This window comes from Aspergillus glaucus (genome assembly GCF_001890805.1).
Source record: "Aspergillus glaucus CBS 516.65 unplaced genomic scaffold ASPGLscaffold_11, whole genome shotgun sequence".
Classification (NCBI taxonomy): domain Eukaryota; kingdom Fungi; phylum Ascomycota; class Eurotiomycetes; order Eurotiales; family Aspergillaceae; genus Aspergillus; species Aspergillus glaucus.
In genome coordinates this window covers 682929-698468 of record NW_019170463.1, presented here as the reverse complement: position 1 = coordinate 698468, position 15540 = coordinate 682929, and the positions used below count along the sequence as shown (strand labels likewise).

General features: G+C 50.3%; 7 protein-coding genes across 7 annotated transcripts; 3 read left to right on the top strand and 4 right to left on the bottom strand.

Annotated features, from left to right (window-relative positions):
• Nucleotides 1-426: 426 nt before the first annotated feature.
• Nucleotides 427-1829, top strand: ASPGLDRAFT_127007 (uncharacterized protein; the record flags this gene model as incomplete). Its single annotated transcript, XM_022540697.1, has 2 exons — nucleotides 427-547; nucleotides 637-1829. The coding sequence occupies 2 exons, from the start codon at nucleotides 427-429 to the stop codon at nucleotides 1827-1829; spliced, it is 1314 nt and encodes a 437-aa protein (XP_022400680.1).
• A 1149-nt stretch (nucleotides 1830-2978) lies between these two features.
• Nucleotides 2979-3556, top strand: ASPGLDRAFT_127320 (RPEL repeat-containing protein; the record flags this gene model as incomplete). Its single annotated transcript, XM_022540714.1, has 3 exons — nucleotides 2979-3115; nucleotides 3200-3303; nucleotides 3378-3556. The coding sequence occupies 3 exons, from the start codon at nucleotides 2979-2981 to the stop codon at nucleotides 3554-3556; spliced, it is 420 nt and encodes a 139-aa protein (XP_022400679.1).
• A 125-nt stretch (nucleotides 3557-3681) lies between these two features.
• On the bottom strand, nucleotides 3682-4735 carry ASPGLDRAFT_172367 (translin family protein; the record flags this gene model as incomplete). The annotated part of the gene is made up of 3 exons (XM_022542766.1): nucleotides 4469-4735; nucleotides 4398-4415; nucleotides 3682-4342 (listed from the first exon to the last, which is right to left on the bottom strand). The coding sequence occupies exons 1-3, from the start codon at nucleotides 4702-4704 to the stop codon at nucleotides 3682-3684; spliced, it is 915 nt and encodes a 304-aa protein (XP_022400678.1). The 5' UTR covers nucleotides 4705-4735.
• A 136-nt stretch (nucleotides 4736-4871) lies between these two features.
• On the bottom strand, nucleotides 4872-7597 carry ASPGLDRAFT_26160 (glycoside hydrolase family 2 protein; the record flags this gene model as incomplete). The annotated part of the gene is made up of 5 exons (XM_022543536.1): nucleotides 4872-5648; nucleotides 5696-5931; nucleotides 5982-6412; nucleotides 6465-7415; nucleotides 7464-7597. The coding sequence occupies 5 exons, from the start codon at nucleotides 7595-7597 to the stop codon at nucleotides 4872-4874; spliced, it is 2529 nt and encodes an 842-aa protein (XP_022400677.1).
• Nucleotides 7598-8237: 640 nt separating this feature from the next.
• Nucleotides 8238-9647, top strand: ASPGLDRAFT_127392 (glycosylphosphatidylinositol-alpha 1,4 mannosyltransferase I; the record flags this gene model as incomplete). Its single annotated transcript, XM_022540719.1, has 3 exons — nucleotides 8238-9248; nucleotides 9315-9422; nucleotides 9480-9647. The coding sequence occupies 3 exons, from the start codon at nucleotides 8238-8240 to the stop codon at nucleotides 9645-9647; spliced, it is 1287 nt and encodes a 428-aa protein (XP_022400676.1).
• Nucleotides 9648-9691: 44 nt separating this feature from the next.
• On the bottom strand, nucleotides 9692-12196 carry ASPGLDRAFT_150491 (uncharacterized protein). Its single transcript, XM_022542154.1, has 2 exons — nucleotides 11572-12196; nucleotides 9692-11511 (listed from the first exon to the last, which is right to left on the bottom strand). The coding sequence occupies exons 1-2, from the start codon at nucleotides 12026-12028 to the stop codon at nucleotides 10187-10189; spliced, it is 1782 nt and encodes a 593-aa protein (XP_022400675.1). The 5' UTR covers nucleotides 12029-12196; the 3' UTR covers nucleotides 9692-10186.
• Nucleotides 12197-12990: 794 nt separating this feature from the next.
• ASPGLDRAFT_150489 (DNA damage response protein RcaA) lies at nucleotides 12991-15536 on the bottom strand (the record flags this gene model as incomplete). The annotated part of the gene is made up of 5 exons (XM_022542153.1): nucleotides 12991-14957; nucleotides 15016-15167; nucleotides 15219-15298; nucleotides 15375-15437; nucleotides 15500-15536. The coding sequence occupies 5 exons, from the start codon at nucleotides 15534-15536 to the stop codon at nucleotides 13067-13069; spliced, it is 2223 nt and encodes a 740-aa protein (XP_022400674.1). The 3' UTR covers nucleotides 12991-13066.
• Nucleotides 15537-15540: the final 4 nt, after the last annotated feature.

Genomic DNA, 15540 nt, shown 5'->3' with positions numbered 1-15540 from the left:
CCTCCGCTTAGTCAGGTCTTGGTCACCTTGAAGGTATCGCAGTGACTCCAAGAACATCATCTCTCTTCAGTCTCCCTGTTACCATCATCCAGAGATCGCAAAATGCTGCAGATGAGTGTCCTTCTTTATATTGCTGTCTCCGGTAGTGAGTAGTCAACGTGACTTCTTCTCTCTCTTTGATCAATGCCCGTCGACTGCCCCCACATCTTCCAGATCTCTCGACCTCCGCCTCCAAACCTCCTTCGTGGGTTCCAGCATCCCACTGCCTAGTGTTGCCTGCGCTTGCAGTCGCAGCCTTCGGATTGAGCTGCTTGGTGTAGGGGCTGCCTTGATATCTCTACTTTATTCTTACCTGGTCGTTTGTTCCATCTTGCGACTATCCACGCCAACACAAAACTCCTTTTGCCGTCCATCATGCCGACCGTCATGCCGACCGGACGCAAGGTCTTCCACTGTGCTGTGGACGAAACCGCCTTGACTACCAATATCAGTGAAATTAAGAAATGGACTACGAACGGTTCCATCACCCTGGTGGTTCCTCTGTACAGTAAGTTGAAAGTCCCTTTGTGAGAGAGGTGGGGAAATACTCGTTGTGATCAGTGTGCTGACCCCGGATTCTTTCTTTTCTTTTTTTAGCCCTCGAACGTCTCCATGCGCTGAAACGAGCCGGGAACCAAGTTGCTATCAACGCCCGCGAGGCCGTGCGCTTTCTCGATCGTGTCACCTCAGGAAAGGATAACATTTCCGCTGAACGAGTTGTTTTGCAGGGTCCGATGGAGCAGTATGAACGATGGGAGCATGCGGAGAAGTTTTTCCTGCCGGAATTCGAAGAAGAACCCGAGGCGATCGATCACGGAGTAAACGGCGATGGACAGGCTTTGCCGGAGAAGCGAGCGCCAGACAGCGCCAAGGACAACAAGAAAAACGGCGCTTCTGGATCCGACGATCTGTCCCAGATGCTTCTCAGCAAGTTGAACTTCAAGAAGGATTCCGACGCCGTTTCGACCACATCCGCCGGTACGCATAGTGGCCCTGCCTCCCGAACGTCCTCGCGCAGCTCCCGAACCAGTCCGGAATGCGCCAACTCCCACGGTGATGTGAACGGAGAAGGATCGAAGCCAAACAGAGCGGCTCGCGCAAATGGACACCAACGCACTGCTTCGGGAACGGCTATTCCGACTGTTCCTCTTGTTCTCCGACCGTTGCTCAGCGCCATTCTTTGGCGCCTGCACGATGGCCCCGACGCATCCAATGTAGCGAAGAGCTGCATCCTTATATCGAACGACCTTGTGGTACAGTCCTGGGCTCAGAAATTCGGCATCGGAGTGAAGAACATCCACCAATTGCGGACATCGATCCAATACGAGGAACGAGAATACAAGAATCGGTGCAAATACGTCGAGAAGACCCAAGGTACTGGTCCTCCTGCTGCTGCTGCTGCTGCTGCTGCCGCCGCCGAACCCAAGTCGCTTTTATCCTACGACGATGAAAGTGAAGAAGATGAACTAGTATTTGTTCCTCGCGGTCGTGGAAAGGGAACTGCCACAAAGAGCGGAGGCTCACGTAGCAGCAACCGCAAACCGGCGCCCTCGAAGAACGTCGCACCACCTCTGGAGGAGACGATGGAAGTCCCAACAGCCCCCATTGACCCGAATTCGTTCAGTCGGTCCATTGGCGGGGCCGTCAAGCAGCCACAGCAAACCGTCGATCTGAGCACTCAGGCTGGGGCCACCCAGGGTCTAGCAGGGGCCTCTCGCGGCGGTCGCCGAGGCGGTCCTCGCGGTGGTCGTGGAAACGGTCGTGGTCGTGGCAAGCTCTGGGTTCCTTGAACAACGCGGGGGGCTCGTCAGTGCGGAAGCAATTGATGAGCCAATCTATTGCCGAATGCTTTTTTCCTTCGTCATTTTTCTTTCCCGGGAGCTGGAAACAACGGTCGTTGCTATTCGCCGCAGAAAAAGTATCGAAAATCCCCGTCTTGCGATCCGTCATGCTAGGGCTGCAACTGAATCCGATCTGTCAACCGGTGATAGTATGGAGTTCTCTCTCTCTGAATGGAACAATATGCGACTCTAGACAGATGGACGCGAATCGGATACGGCGCAGTCAAAAAGGACGTTGGCCAGTTTTCCACGGAGTAGTATGAGGGTCATAAGATACGTTTGACAGGGGTCGACAGAAGAACAAGGCTGGAACCATGCCAGATAATCTACGGACAAGTGTCTCCGGCCGGATTTGTTGCTTTCATTGTCCCCCTTCGTGGGACAATCAGAAATCAGCACGTTTTCTTTTTTGGGAATCGCCTACTTACGGAATATTGCTCTACTGTTGGAAGGGACTTGCTCTAGTCTCGCTTTTCATGTCTACACTGCAGTTTGCATTTACAGTTTTACAGATGAGTCTACAAAAAAAAAAAAAAAAAAAAAAAAAGTATTTAGAAAAAGTTGAAAAGGGGTAGATGAGGGTTATCATCATGGCGGTCTTTCGTTTCATTGCTTTTTGCTATTACTCGTTTTTGCTCAGTCGCTCGTTTTGTATTGGTTTTAGCCGAATTGGGGTATCAAATAAGCTAGAATGTCAAGGGGGATAACTAAGAGTCAATAGTATGTTTCATTGAACACCATCCACTAAAATCAAACCAAATCAATGACGCTTCTTGCCTCACGGGAAGCCTCCCCGGGGCTGTTTGATGTATGATTATTGATCGGCTGTCACCTCCGCATTTCACCTGACCTCATCGTCGACATCATTGGTTTCTGTGTTCCCTCCTCTGACACTTCACCTCCTGATCTCCTGTTATTTCCTCCTGAGAATCTTCATCTAACCTGATACATGCACGGACGTTGCCTGTGTATATAAGCATCACGCTGCTCCCTGTGAATACATACATACATACATACTCTTCTATCCACATTCCACATACCACATACCACTACTACTGTACAATTTGCAATCCAAGGCACGAAAGACAATCCAGCAGAATGGCCGACGTCGACAAAACCTCCCTCGCCGCCTCCTCCATCGAGCGCCGCGACTCCCTCGAAAAGCATCTCCAGCACCGTCCTGATCCCGAGGATCTGCGCAGCAAGCATATCCTCGTTGATACGAATATGGCTCCGTATGCCGTTGCCCCTCACATCAATTAGCTAAAAAGAGTATATGTATATGGGGTGATGTGCTGATAATAAACGTGAATGTGCAGGTCTTCGGAAACGGCTTTCCCGGGTACACTTGAGCGTCGACGGACTTCGGATAGTTTGCAGAGACATCTTGAGCAGAGGCCTGAGAGGGAGGAGTTGGTTGAGCGTGAGCTTTCCTTTTCTTCACTTATACCTTATGAATAATGAGTGTGGTGTGGTGCTAATGCTAATGGTGGATAGGAAACATCCTCCCCTCCGTAAACGCAGCACCGGCCATCCAAGCCCAAGCGCGCGAATTGCAGAAACACATGCGTGCGGATAGTCTCGAGCAGAAGATCCAACATCGCCCGCAGCCGGAGATGCTCATTGCGCAGGGGATTCTGGAGGAGAGTGAGGATCCTAGGAGTCCTACTAATTAAGCCCCTATCTTGTGTCCGTACTCCGTATGGATGGGGTTGACAATATTCATGACTTATGATTGATTGTTTCGGGATTGCTTTGTTTCATGCGTTAGGTAGATTGTTAAATACAACACTTGAAGAGGTTAATAGCTCTCCACGTCAATCGCATGCGACAAATCCGGCATCCATCCCGCTGGTCGCTCGCTTCCACGGACCAGAATCCCATACGCAGCCTTCTCGACCTTCTCCACGCTAGTCTGCATAACTTCCATCTTCTTTCCCAAATCACGGAGCATATGATACCGCCGCGGAACACTCAACATCTCAAATAACGCCCGCATAGCCCGTAGATCAACCACAAGCCCAGCCTGCGACTCAGGAAGCATCCTCAATTCACCCTCCCCAGCCCCTTCACCACCCTCCCCTTTATTCTCCTCCTGTTTCTCCTGATCCTTCTGCGAAGAAGCAGTCCCCGACGACAACCCCGTAACCGCAAATCTCATAATCTCCCCCGTCAAATCAAACAACCCCATGAGATAATCCTCCTCGGTAACAAGCACCTCCCGCGGCATTTTCGCCTGCACCTCCTCCTTCGTAATCAATTCCTGTGTCAGGATGTAGTGGTGGAACGACAATGCTTCGATGAATTCCTGGATGCCGGGGCTGATGTTGCGTTGGTAGCGCCAGGTGTTTACGGCGGTGAGGTCGGGAGTGAGCGAGGTGAAGAGGGAGTAGATTTGGGAGAAGCGGGTGGTTGTTTCTTTGGCGATGGTGGGGGGGAGGGGGGATTTTATGGTGCGGGTTCTGGTTTTGTCTTATTAGTATTTGGTTATGGGGTTTTGGTGGGTGGTTGGCGTACCGCTGTAACGAGAAGATACTAGATGCCATTAGCAAACACTCTGATAATTCCGGGGGAAGAGGAAGACTTACATCTTCTTACTTAACGCCGTGATATCCCTCGACGTCTTGATAATCCTCTCTCTCCGATCATGGTGCTCATCCAACTCATCGCGAAACGTCCCGAAGATCGAGAGCACTTTGCTCGACGGTTCGTCCATTGCTGCGTTTGTGTTTTTGTTGTTGTTGGTGGTGGTGGCGGTGGTGGTAGTGGATTTGGTATTGTCGACGAGGGGATTTCCTTCCCAGGAACGTTTTATGCCGGTCATGTCACAGTGAATGGGAGTAGTGTGAAGGAGTGAATGCTGCGCGATGTCGCCGGATCGTCATTCTTGCGCGCGGGGCTAACCGCTTCGGGGTGATTATCTGATAAGATAGGAGTTTGATGGTGGGTAGTTTTGATATTGAGAGTTAGAATAACTGATGACTGCTACGACTACTGTCCCAGGTATTTGTACTTCAAAGAGCCACCCCTCAAGCCCATGATGGTGACAAACTGCTCATCCCCCGGCACGATATCCATGGCACTATCACTCACTCTGACGCCGTCTCGCTCTTCAAAAACCAAACACTTGACAGGCGCCCGCGTGCTGACCCGCAGTGACTGCAGATCATCGGATTCAAAGACCCTCTGAACGTTGAGTCCCCGCTCCGACAGGTCCAAATATTTAAATGGCTGTGGCCAGTCCACATCCCGTGCTGCGATCTCGTTATCCACCCAGAGACGCGCAGCGAGGACATGCGGCTCCGGATATACCGTGTGATCGATAATGTCGTCGAGGATGATGTCGGTAGTCCCATTGGCTTGTATACGGATGTCATCCCAAACCCTCCACTCGCGAACCTCAAGCCCCGTCTGCACAGAAATAAACCGCAATTCCACCTTGCCAGAAACCTCCTTCAGCAGACTGCTTGCTACCCAGAGACTGTACTTGCTAGTCTTCGGCGGCTCTGCATGCGTCACGCTCCAATCGTGATGCTCTCTTTGTACCCCGATAGCAAGTGGTTCCAGCACCTGCGCAACTGCATAGTACGCCGGTTTAGGACGCAGATAGTAATCCATGATAGCCCAGGAAATCCCCGGCCAGCAGTCGTTCATCTGCCAGAGCAGGGCTCCTCCGCAGCGTCGGTCATCTCCCCATTGGCGGCGCCAGCCGCGATATCCGTACATCATTGCTTCGGCTTGGATGAGTTGGGTGAGGTAGATGTATGTCTACTTCAGTTAGAAGGTGGTATGGTTTGGAGCGAGGGATAACGTACCTCCAAATCTGTGGCAGTTCTCACATTTTCAACAAGATAAGTAGCAATCCGCCGTTCGTGGCCGTCGGCCTTGTTGTGGAAGTCGATAATGTGAGATTGGGGGTACTTGTCGGCTTCGTTTTCGATGAACGACTCAATGGTTTGGATGTGCGGGAAGGCTTCCATTCCAAATTCACTGTTGAATCGGCCTCCAAGGGTCTCATAGACTTGGTATTTCTCTTGTGTTCCATGCCACACTACACTCTTAGCCAGTTGTCACCTCTATTATCAACAAGTGCCGACTTACCATTCCACTGGTGCAAATCACCAACAGTCGGATCAGACGTTACCTTCCCACCACCCCAAGGACTCCCAGGATGATAAAAAGTACCCGGAGTCAACTCCTTCACAATATCTGGCAAAAGCTTCTCGTAAATACATCGAGCCGGAAAATCCGTCTTCAGCCAATTCTCCGGGTTCTCGTCCTCATAGTTGTATGTGAGTCCATTTTGCTCCTGAACTTGATAGTCTTCGTTGTTTCCAGCATAAATAACTATTGAGGGGTGGTGACGCAGTCTGCGGACGTTGTAGATTGCTTCTTTTCGGATTGAGTCGAGTAAGTCAGGCCAGGTTGGGTAGTTTCCGCAGGCGAACATGAAGTCTTGCCAGACCACTACTCCGAGTTCGTCGCAGGCTGAGTAGAAGTTGTCGTCTTCGTAGATTCCGCCGCCCCAGACTCTATACAATGTCAGTGACAGGTCTCCAATGAGTAGAAACAGCAGGGGCATACCTAGTCATCACTTGACGACCAGCAACCATCAACTCAACCCATTTTCGATACCGTTCTGGAGTGATGTTTGGGAGAAGGCTATCGGCGGGGATCCAACAGGAGCCACCGCAGAAGACATCGACTCCGTTAATTCGGAAGAAGAAGGATTTCCCATGTTTGTCAGGCTGTTGGACAACTTCTGCTGTACGGATGCCGATTTTCTTCGAGACATGGTGAAGTTCGTTCTGTTCATCTGTCAATGATGCTGACAACTCGTAGAGTGTTGGATCGCCGTATCCATGGGGCCACCATAGAGATGGGTTCTTGATATTGAACGTCACGTTGGCAGTATTGCCTTCGCCCATAGTAGACTTCTCAGGCACAACCTCTCGCCCCTGTAAGCTTAGCGTGAATTTTGCCTTGTACGAACCAGCTTCACCGTCTACCTCCACGAAAGCAGAAACAGTGGCCTCTTGATGATCCCCCGCTAACTGCACTTCCGTCCACAAATCCGCAATACGCGCAGTATAAACCTCAAGCCTCACATCCCTCCAGATACCAGTTGTCATAAAAACCGGACCCCAATCCCAGCCCCAGTGGTACTGAGCTTTCCTGACACTCATCCTAGCCGGGTCACCATTAAACGAAGCCCACTTGTGCTTGGGGTCCTGATCACGAAGCTCTCGAGCTCGCAACATAGCGCAATCAAAGTCGATTTCCAGGATATGCTCACCATCTGCTTCCAGGGCTTTGGTGACATCGACACGATGGGCGAGAAACATGTTGTTGCTTTCTAGGATGACGTTTCCATCGAGCTTTACCTTGGCGAATGTGTCTAAGCCGTCGAAGGCCAGGACGATTGTTGAGCTAGGGGATGCTTCTGGTTTTTGGAAGACGTTTCGGTATGTCCATGATTTCTCGTTTACCCATTTGGTGCTTACTTCGTTGAAACCGATGAATGGGTCTTTGAGTCTGGGAACTTGTCAGAATATATATCTTAGTGATGGGTTTGGTACATACTTTTTGTTGGCTAATAGATCCTGATGAACTACAGAGGGGATTACTGGAACTGGCATCCATGCGTCTTCCGACTCATCTTTGCTATCTTTGAAGCCCCATCCTTTGGATAGAGGGTGTTGAACGAGTCTTGACATTTTGCGGGGTCGTCCGGAATGTTGAGTTGAATAGCCAAAAGCTCTCCCACAGCAACCATGAAGAACAGCAGCAACCGAAAGCTGTTGTTATAGTAAGTCAGAAGCTCTCATTTCCATCGCAGCTGTACATTATTCACTGCAAGAGGAGATGAGGAGTATCGTTCACGTGCTAATGTTCCCTATTCGGGTAATGTACTTCGGGGAGCGAACTATTCCAAATGCGGCTAGCTCCATCGACACAAGATCTTAAAAGATACAGAGTACTTGCGTTGAATAAGAAGATATAAAAGATATCAGATTAGTCTCTAAGATCAACTCAATCTTCTACCATTCCCCCTTTTTTGCTCGACCTGGATTCATGATAATCGAGACCCGCTGACTCATCATGATCGGCGACGCCAACATCAACATCCGAAAAGACAGCAGACACCAACAATTCATCATCTGGAGTATCATTCGGAGAATTAACATATATAAGGTGCGCATACCCCCCCAATCTATTTGAACATAAAATAACCCATAAATAGGCCACCTCAAAACTCCATCTCCATTACAATTGAGACTTCATCTCAATCGGAGTTGACATACCACGAACAAGCAATATCCAGACGAAGCCAGCCAGCCCTCGGCAAACAATGCCATGGCAGTCTCAATCTTCACCTCCCCACCCCTAATAATAACCCTCTCCCTAGCCCTCCGCGCCACCCTCCTAATCTACGGCTTCTGGCAAGACGCCGTCTCCCCCGTCAAATACACCGACATCGACTACCTAGTCTTCACCGACGCTGCACGCTACGTCTCTCAGGGCCTATCGCCCTACTCGCGCGACACCTACCGCTACACGCCACTCCTAGCATGGCTCCTCGTCCCCACGACCTGGAACGTAGCCGGATTCTCGCTGTTCTCGTTCGGGAAGGTCCTGTTTGCTGCTGCGGATGTGGTGGCTGGGTGGTTGGTTGCTAAGTGTTTAAGAACGCATTATGGGATGGATACGGGGAGGGCGATGAAGTTTGCGTGTGTGTGGTTGTTGAATCCGATGGTTGCGAATATTAGTACGAGGGGGAGTTCGGAGGGGTTATTGGGGGTTCTTGTTGCGGGGGTTTTGTGGGCGGCGTTGAGTAGGAGGGTTGTGGTTGCGGGGGTATTGTTGGGGGTGGGAGTGCATTTTAAGATTTATCCGTTTGTTTATGGGGTGTCGATTCTGTGGTGGTTGGGCGCCTCCACGTCCTCCAAGGACAGCGACAACGACAAGGGCAGCAACGGCAAAGAGAAAACGACACTACAGTCCATTACCGGCTTCATCACCCACTCCCGCATCCTCCTAACCCTCACAGCCCTGACAACCTTCCTCGCCCTAAACATAACCATGTACACCCTCTACGGCACCCCCTTCCTCCAACACACCTACCTCCACCACCTCACCCGCATCGACCACCGCCACAACTTCTCCCCCTATAGCACGCTGCTCTATCTCGCCTCCGTGGACGGCGGACACGGGTACGGGTATAGATTCGAGTCGTTGGCGTTTATCCCGCAGATTCTGCTTTCTGTGGCTGTGATTCCGGTGGTGCTGGCGAAGAGGGATTTGGCGGGGGCCATGCTTGCGCAGACGTTTGCGTTTGTGGGGTTTAATAAGGTTTGTACGAGTCAGGTATGTTTCTTTTCTTTTCTTTGCTTGTTTCATGATTGTGGTTTGGAGGGGGTGCTAATTTAGTAGTATTTCCTGTGGTACCTTATCTTCCTCCCGTTCTACCTACCAAACTCGTCTCTGTTGAGGAAACCCCGACTGGGGCTATCAGTTGCTGCGTTGTGGGTTATTGCTCAGGTATGTTTATCTATCTTGGTATTCTCCAATTCGTACATAGCTAATTGTTCGACGCAGGCACTCTGGCTCCACCAAGGTTTCCGTCTCGAATTCCTCGGGGTATCCAGCTTCGTACCAGGATTATTCCTAGCAGGCTTGTTTTTCTACGTCGTTAACTGCTGGATTCTAGGAATCCTGGTCCAGGATGTTGGGGGATTATCAGCGCAAGAGCAGGTTGCGAAATAGCACCCTACCACCAATCATTGCGCACTTCAATAGAACATACAGATGCAGAAGTAATGAAACTTTTGTCCATTATGCTACCCCATAAACTAGTAAACCATCCCAGATCCTATTAAATAGACGCCATATTATAATCCCTGCAAATAAACCCAAACAAATTGTGCGTCATAAATGGAGTCGATAAATTCAATAAAACAAAATCCTCTTTGCAAACCATGCAAGTAAGTCAAATAAGTCAAGGGGATCCAGCCCCCTGTGTGGAAAATTTCACCAGAAACAAAAACGTGAACCAGTCACCGTAGATGTGGATGCAAAGCCAAAGATAACAAAACGAGAGATGAGAGTATTTGCTTGAGACTCCTTTCGTGAAAGATCACCAAGCTTGACTCTGACAAATGGCAATATCTGCTCTTGTCGAAAGATAACAAATGAGAGACCCAGGGTATTGTACTCAAAACGTATAGAGATGATTAGGAATAAGGATGTCAAGGTATGGCGATTAAAGATGCTCACTCTGATCAATCAGGTGACAAGATGCAGTGCTAGAATTTAGTTGCATCGGCTATAATTCGATAGTTGGCAGCATAGATCGCAGACGGTCTGGCCCGTGGAAATACTGCTCCAACAATTTGGTGGTTAGGTCCGTATTGCGGGTAAATACCCTCTGTAAGCTCAGTATAACGGGCTTGTGGACGACTTTCTGCAAGGTTTTCTAGGATGCGATCGCTCCAAATACCAGTGCATTGATGGTTGACTAGTTGGAAGTAAGGGTTGAGAAGTGGACAGGCGGAGTCCAAATCGATGAAACGGATACGGACGTATTCCAGAGATCGATGCGCACCGAGAGAGCTGGCACCAGCAGCGACGAGTTTCTCAAAGGAACGGATGAAATTAATATTCGTGATGCCAGATACCTCGTCAAAGAAGGGAAACGCAGGCTGTAATCGCCGGTCTCGACAGCAAGACTTGACTACCAGGTCCAGGGACTTGAGCCTGGACATGGAAGCACGATTCGCAAAATTGGCCATGCCGTGGAAAAAGCAGTGGCAGATCTTGCCGGTAAATGTGAGAGACTCGAGCCGGGGAGCAACTTCACCGAGCAGATTGCAAAGATGTGGCGGGTTCATTTCATCGCCGGGCCAGAGGTTATGCACATGGCCTTTGTTGTAAAATCCATCCAGGCTAATATTCGCATGCGCAAGCGTTGGAGGTAGCTGAATCAGAATCCCAGCAATCGTCTCGTAGGCTTCAATCTTAGGTTTCGCATATGCGCAGTCCCATTCCCGGATCGATGGCAGAGCTTCGGCCATATTTTTCCAGTGCTGATAATCCCGCATAATATTCCAGGCGCCACGCATAACGAAAGTCTGAATATTCGGGAGGACGGCAAGAGACTGTATATTCGACCAACCATAGGGATCGTTGTTGAAGTGCCGAATTAACGGTGGCTTTTTGCAATGGCCTCCTTCGAGTGTTAACATACGCGCCTCAGGGAAGTGGGTTTGGACGTGGAGAAAGATATCCTCCAGTGAAGCGTTTTGACTGGCACCATAGAAATTGCAATGGTTCATCGGATAGGAATCAGAGTCATCTTCCCAGGCCATTGTCGCCTGGAGAAGAGCTGCGACACCCTCCAAGCCCTCGTCATTATTGTTATGGTGCTGATGATGGTGATGGTGGTGATGGTGGTGGTGGTGGTGGTGGTGATGTCGGCGAGCGGGCGGATGAACTGAGCTATGCTTCGGTACCCGATTCCCCCAAACCGGAACCCATACCTCGATATGACGGACATGCGCGGCGAGATGAGGGTTGTTTTTGAACCAACTTGCACAGTCGGCCAATCCACTATTGGTACCCTTGACCTTGACTATTGTACGCGATCACGCACGTCAGAAAGCTCAAGCGAACGAAAAGACGATACACTTACTATGCCTGTAGATACGAGCCTGAACCAGAGACCTCCAAACCGGCGATATCAGAGAAAGATTAGATAAGACCTTTCGTCGAGGATGTCGCAGGGCTTTTGTCCAGCTGCGCGCAGCAGATTTTCCATGGGTTACTGTTGCTGATGCCGGCGCCCGTTCACCAAATAAACAATCGAGAATCGCCTCATGAATCTCAATGGGAAGGTTGTCAAAACAAGCCTCAGACCGATAAGATGGAGGGTCGTCAAAGCGGGTATGCGTATCATTATCGTTCATCTCGGTATCCACGGGGGACTGGCAGTCTGCGGACGCAGGGGCCGAGGTCGGAGCAGCGGAGTCATCGTGGATCTGGATCTCCGCACTAGTGCTTCGACCGGTCTTCTGATATGATAAGGAAGAGGAAAGAGGGCTCGCCAATGAATTGACTGAGACGGGACGAGGAGGGATGGTCGTTAACATGGGGGGCGATGGGGACGAAGATGGAGTTTCCGACGACAGCCAGGGCGAGAGATAGTGAGGAATTGGTCGGAAGAAGCGGATGTACGTAGTAGAAGAGAGAAGTGAAGGGAGGAAGTGTATGTTCCGGACAAACGGCGGGTGGTCGACGGATAAAAAAAAAAAAAAAAAGAGGGAAAAAGGCAAAAATCTGCAGATGCACAGATGTCAGTCAGCCAGGCAAATTCAAGCAAAGACAATCGAGCGATCAGCGATACCATGTGAGACGTACTAAAGAGAAGCGGAGGTCCGTCCGGGTTGGTCCGTCGTATGGGTTTCGAAGGGAGGAGAGGGGGGAGAGAGGACGGAGAAATCAGCGGGTTTTAAGAGCGATTGCGAGAAAAAGACGAAGAAATTCAGCGAGAGATAAGCACAGTCAACCTCATCGAAAGCAACAGCCGCCAGCGTGGTGCATGTTGTGTTGGTAGATATGTTGGTAGTGGCTGTGGGTGTGTGCCAGAAAAGAGGGGTTTCAAGGAAAATCAGGCAGGGTCGGGCACAAGAAGAGGAGAAAATATCAAGAACCGTGGAAGAAGATGAAGTTAATTAAAAGAGAGAGAGAGAAGAGAAGAAAAGTTAAGAGACGAAAGAGAGAAGAGTAGAAGGGGAGAAAAAGAGAGAAAGGGAGATGGCAGGAGGAGGCTGAGATTCTGAGACAGGTGACCTTCAAATAATAATAATAAGAAGCAGCGTTATAGATTATGAGATGGATCGTAGTTTATTTGCAACTGACCCGCATTCCGTTGAGTTTTTCTGCTCTCTTTTTAATGCCCTTTTCTCGATCCGAGGCGATCCGTCGCAGTGTCCACTTTTGGCGATCTTGTATACATCCACGGCTCTTTGCTCGCTGTATACACGATCACGTGTCCATATCACATTATAGTAGTTTTGTTTGCTTTGAGTATTCTTAGAAAAGTGAATAGCAATGCTGGATAATATATTAATTCCCTGGCCTGCTGGGATAATCCCTCAATAGTAATACAGCAAGAAATGTAATAAAAGCTACCTCCGCCGACGGAATCGAAATCGCAACTCATCTTCACTATCAGAATCGCGGACCTCTCTCGGGCGCTTTTGGCTCCGATTCTGACTTTTGTTTTGGCTGGGCGTTTTTGATTCCACGCGGGAGACTGACGCGGACGGCGCTGTAGAACCACCAAGAGTACCATCTGCCTCAGAATCAGCGCCATCATCCGTATAGCGTTGCTCCCGAGGATGGCTAACTGCAGGGCTATCTATGCGCGACTCATGGCTGCTGGCCCAATAATGATCGCCGATGCCATAGTTCTTCCGTGTCACTTCCACCAGTGGCACAATGACCCTCTGCACGCGATTGCTAGCATACCGGGGTTCACCCTTGCGTCGAAACTTCTTGAAGTTCTTTCGCCCATTCCATCGCTCGTCCCACCGTTCTTCACGCGGTTCATGCGGCCTCCGGAGCGGTACATCCCATTCCTCCACAATTGCAAGGCCCTTGAGCTTCTCAATAGGCGTGTCATTGAGGTCGTCTCGCCAAGTTTCTTTCTCCTCTTGACGCCGCTGGGAATTTTCTTCCGCTTCCCGGTGTTTTCGAGCGGCGTCTAGAACGTCCAATTTTTGGCGTTTCGGCTTGCGTTCGACTTTTTCCTTAGGCTGTGCATCTGGGCTTGCACGACGGCGCGGGCCTGTTTCTGCACGACGGCGCTTCATTGCATTCGCACCAGGCAATAGGCCGGCCATGACATCCTCTTCTTCCTGTTCTGCCTCTTCTTCCACATCTTCTAACCGGTTCTGTCGCTGTGACGGATGCTGAGATTTCCGTGAGGGTTTCTGTAATGGTTGCTGGGATGGCGGCTCTGACAATGGTTCTAGATCTATCGCAGAAGGCAAAGTTGATTCCGCGCCTTCTTCTTCAGGAACATAGGCCGGAATAGAGGCCAATTCGAACCCATCGTCAAAGTTCTTCATCTTGCTGACGAAGCCGCGAACGCGTGATCCCTTCGACCGGGCAGAAGGTTGGCTGTTGGGAACCTGTGAAACATTTTTGAAGGTTCGGGAGACTGGAGGAGGCTCGGCATTTTCGGGAGTAGGTGCAGGTTGAGATTCGGGAACCACTTTTGGACCGGTCTCTGGGCCAGAGTCTGGAGCTGGCGGAAGCGAGCGACACAGAGAGGAAGCATCGTTTGCCAGAATGGCATCGAGGAACTCACTCTGCTGGATAACGCGCTGATCAGTCATGACAGCAACCTGATTACCTAGCTCAATCGACCAATCCTCGTACTGCCCTTGGGAGCGAAAGCGGACAAGCACCACTCCACCAGAGCCTTCTCTCTCTTCACCCAAGCCTTTAGTACCCGCTGCATTTCTCATAAACTGCACGATTTCTTCTGCCGTAGTGACACCAGGGTCTATCTGATACATCAACGCCTTCCCGTGTCCATTATTGATTGGGTCGGCCAGATTTTGATACTGAGTAACATCACCGAAAACGAACGTATATCCATCGAAGATATTGATCCTATCGGGATTCGGGGCGAACGATTCAGGAGGTCTCTGCATAGGTTCCTTGCCCGGCGGCGGAAGATGCAAGCTTGGGTCCGGCCATGCTGTATCAAAGTCGGCTTCCAATGGGGACAAGGATTCCAGGTTCTCCAGATCGCTTGGGGTGGCCGCGTAGACGAGCGCATCGACGTAAGATTGATCCACAATCGATTTCCCATTCACCAAAGCCTGTAACCCCTTTGCAGTATTTCTCTTGCTCTGGACGACATGTGTAGTCTGGTCGAGGACGTACGGAATGATCGTTTTGATATCCAAATCTTCGAGGCGCGAGCGGACATGCGCCAGAGGGTCTTTCGCTTTGAGCTCTTTCGTGGAGAACGAGAAACTGAGGACGGTCGGCTGCCACTTGATTCTAAATAGAAATCATGATTAGCCTGCATTCCGGAAGCTTTTAAGAGCCAAAGACCTACCGTAGCGCAGGCTTGTATTTGCCCAGCTTGACTGAATGCTCCACGCCCGTCAACTTCTTGCTTGTGCCCTTGATCTGCTCGCCGTCCACCGTGGTCCCGAGTTTCGATTTCTCGTCGCTAACGGTAATCTCCGATCTGGTATATATATGAGACTGAAAGAATCAGCAAACGCATCGGCGCAATCAGTTTTGAAGGCTTCATACTCCATTGCCAGGCTGCACTGGTGATACCGAGATCACCATGTGCTTTCGCGATATCGAGTTATGCTGAATTACATGTCGAACTGCAAGAAATAACACATCAGCATCAGCATCAGCATGCAGCTCTCAAGCACATAGCGACCGATGAATGCAGCTTACCACCCTCTTGCTTGACCCGACCGAAAAGATACTGTTTCCCCGGCCGCAACCACACCCGCTTCCCTTAGCCAAGCACGAATTATCAGTACGCCTGCACTGCTGACAATAATGCATATATAACTCACCCTCCAGCAAATCACCCTCCGAATCAAGAATCCACATCAGT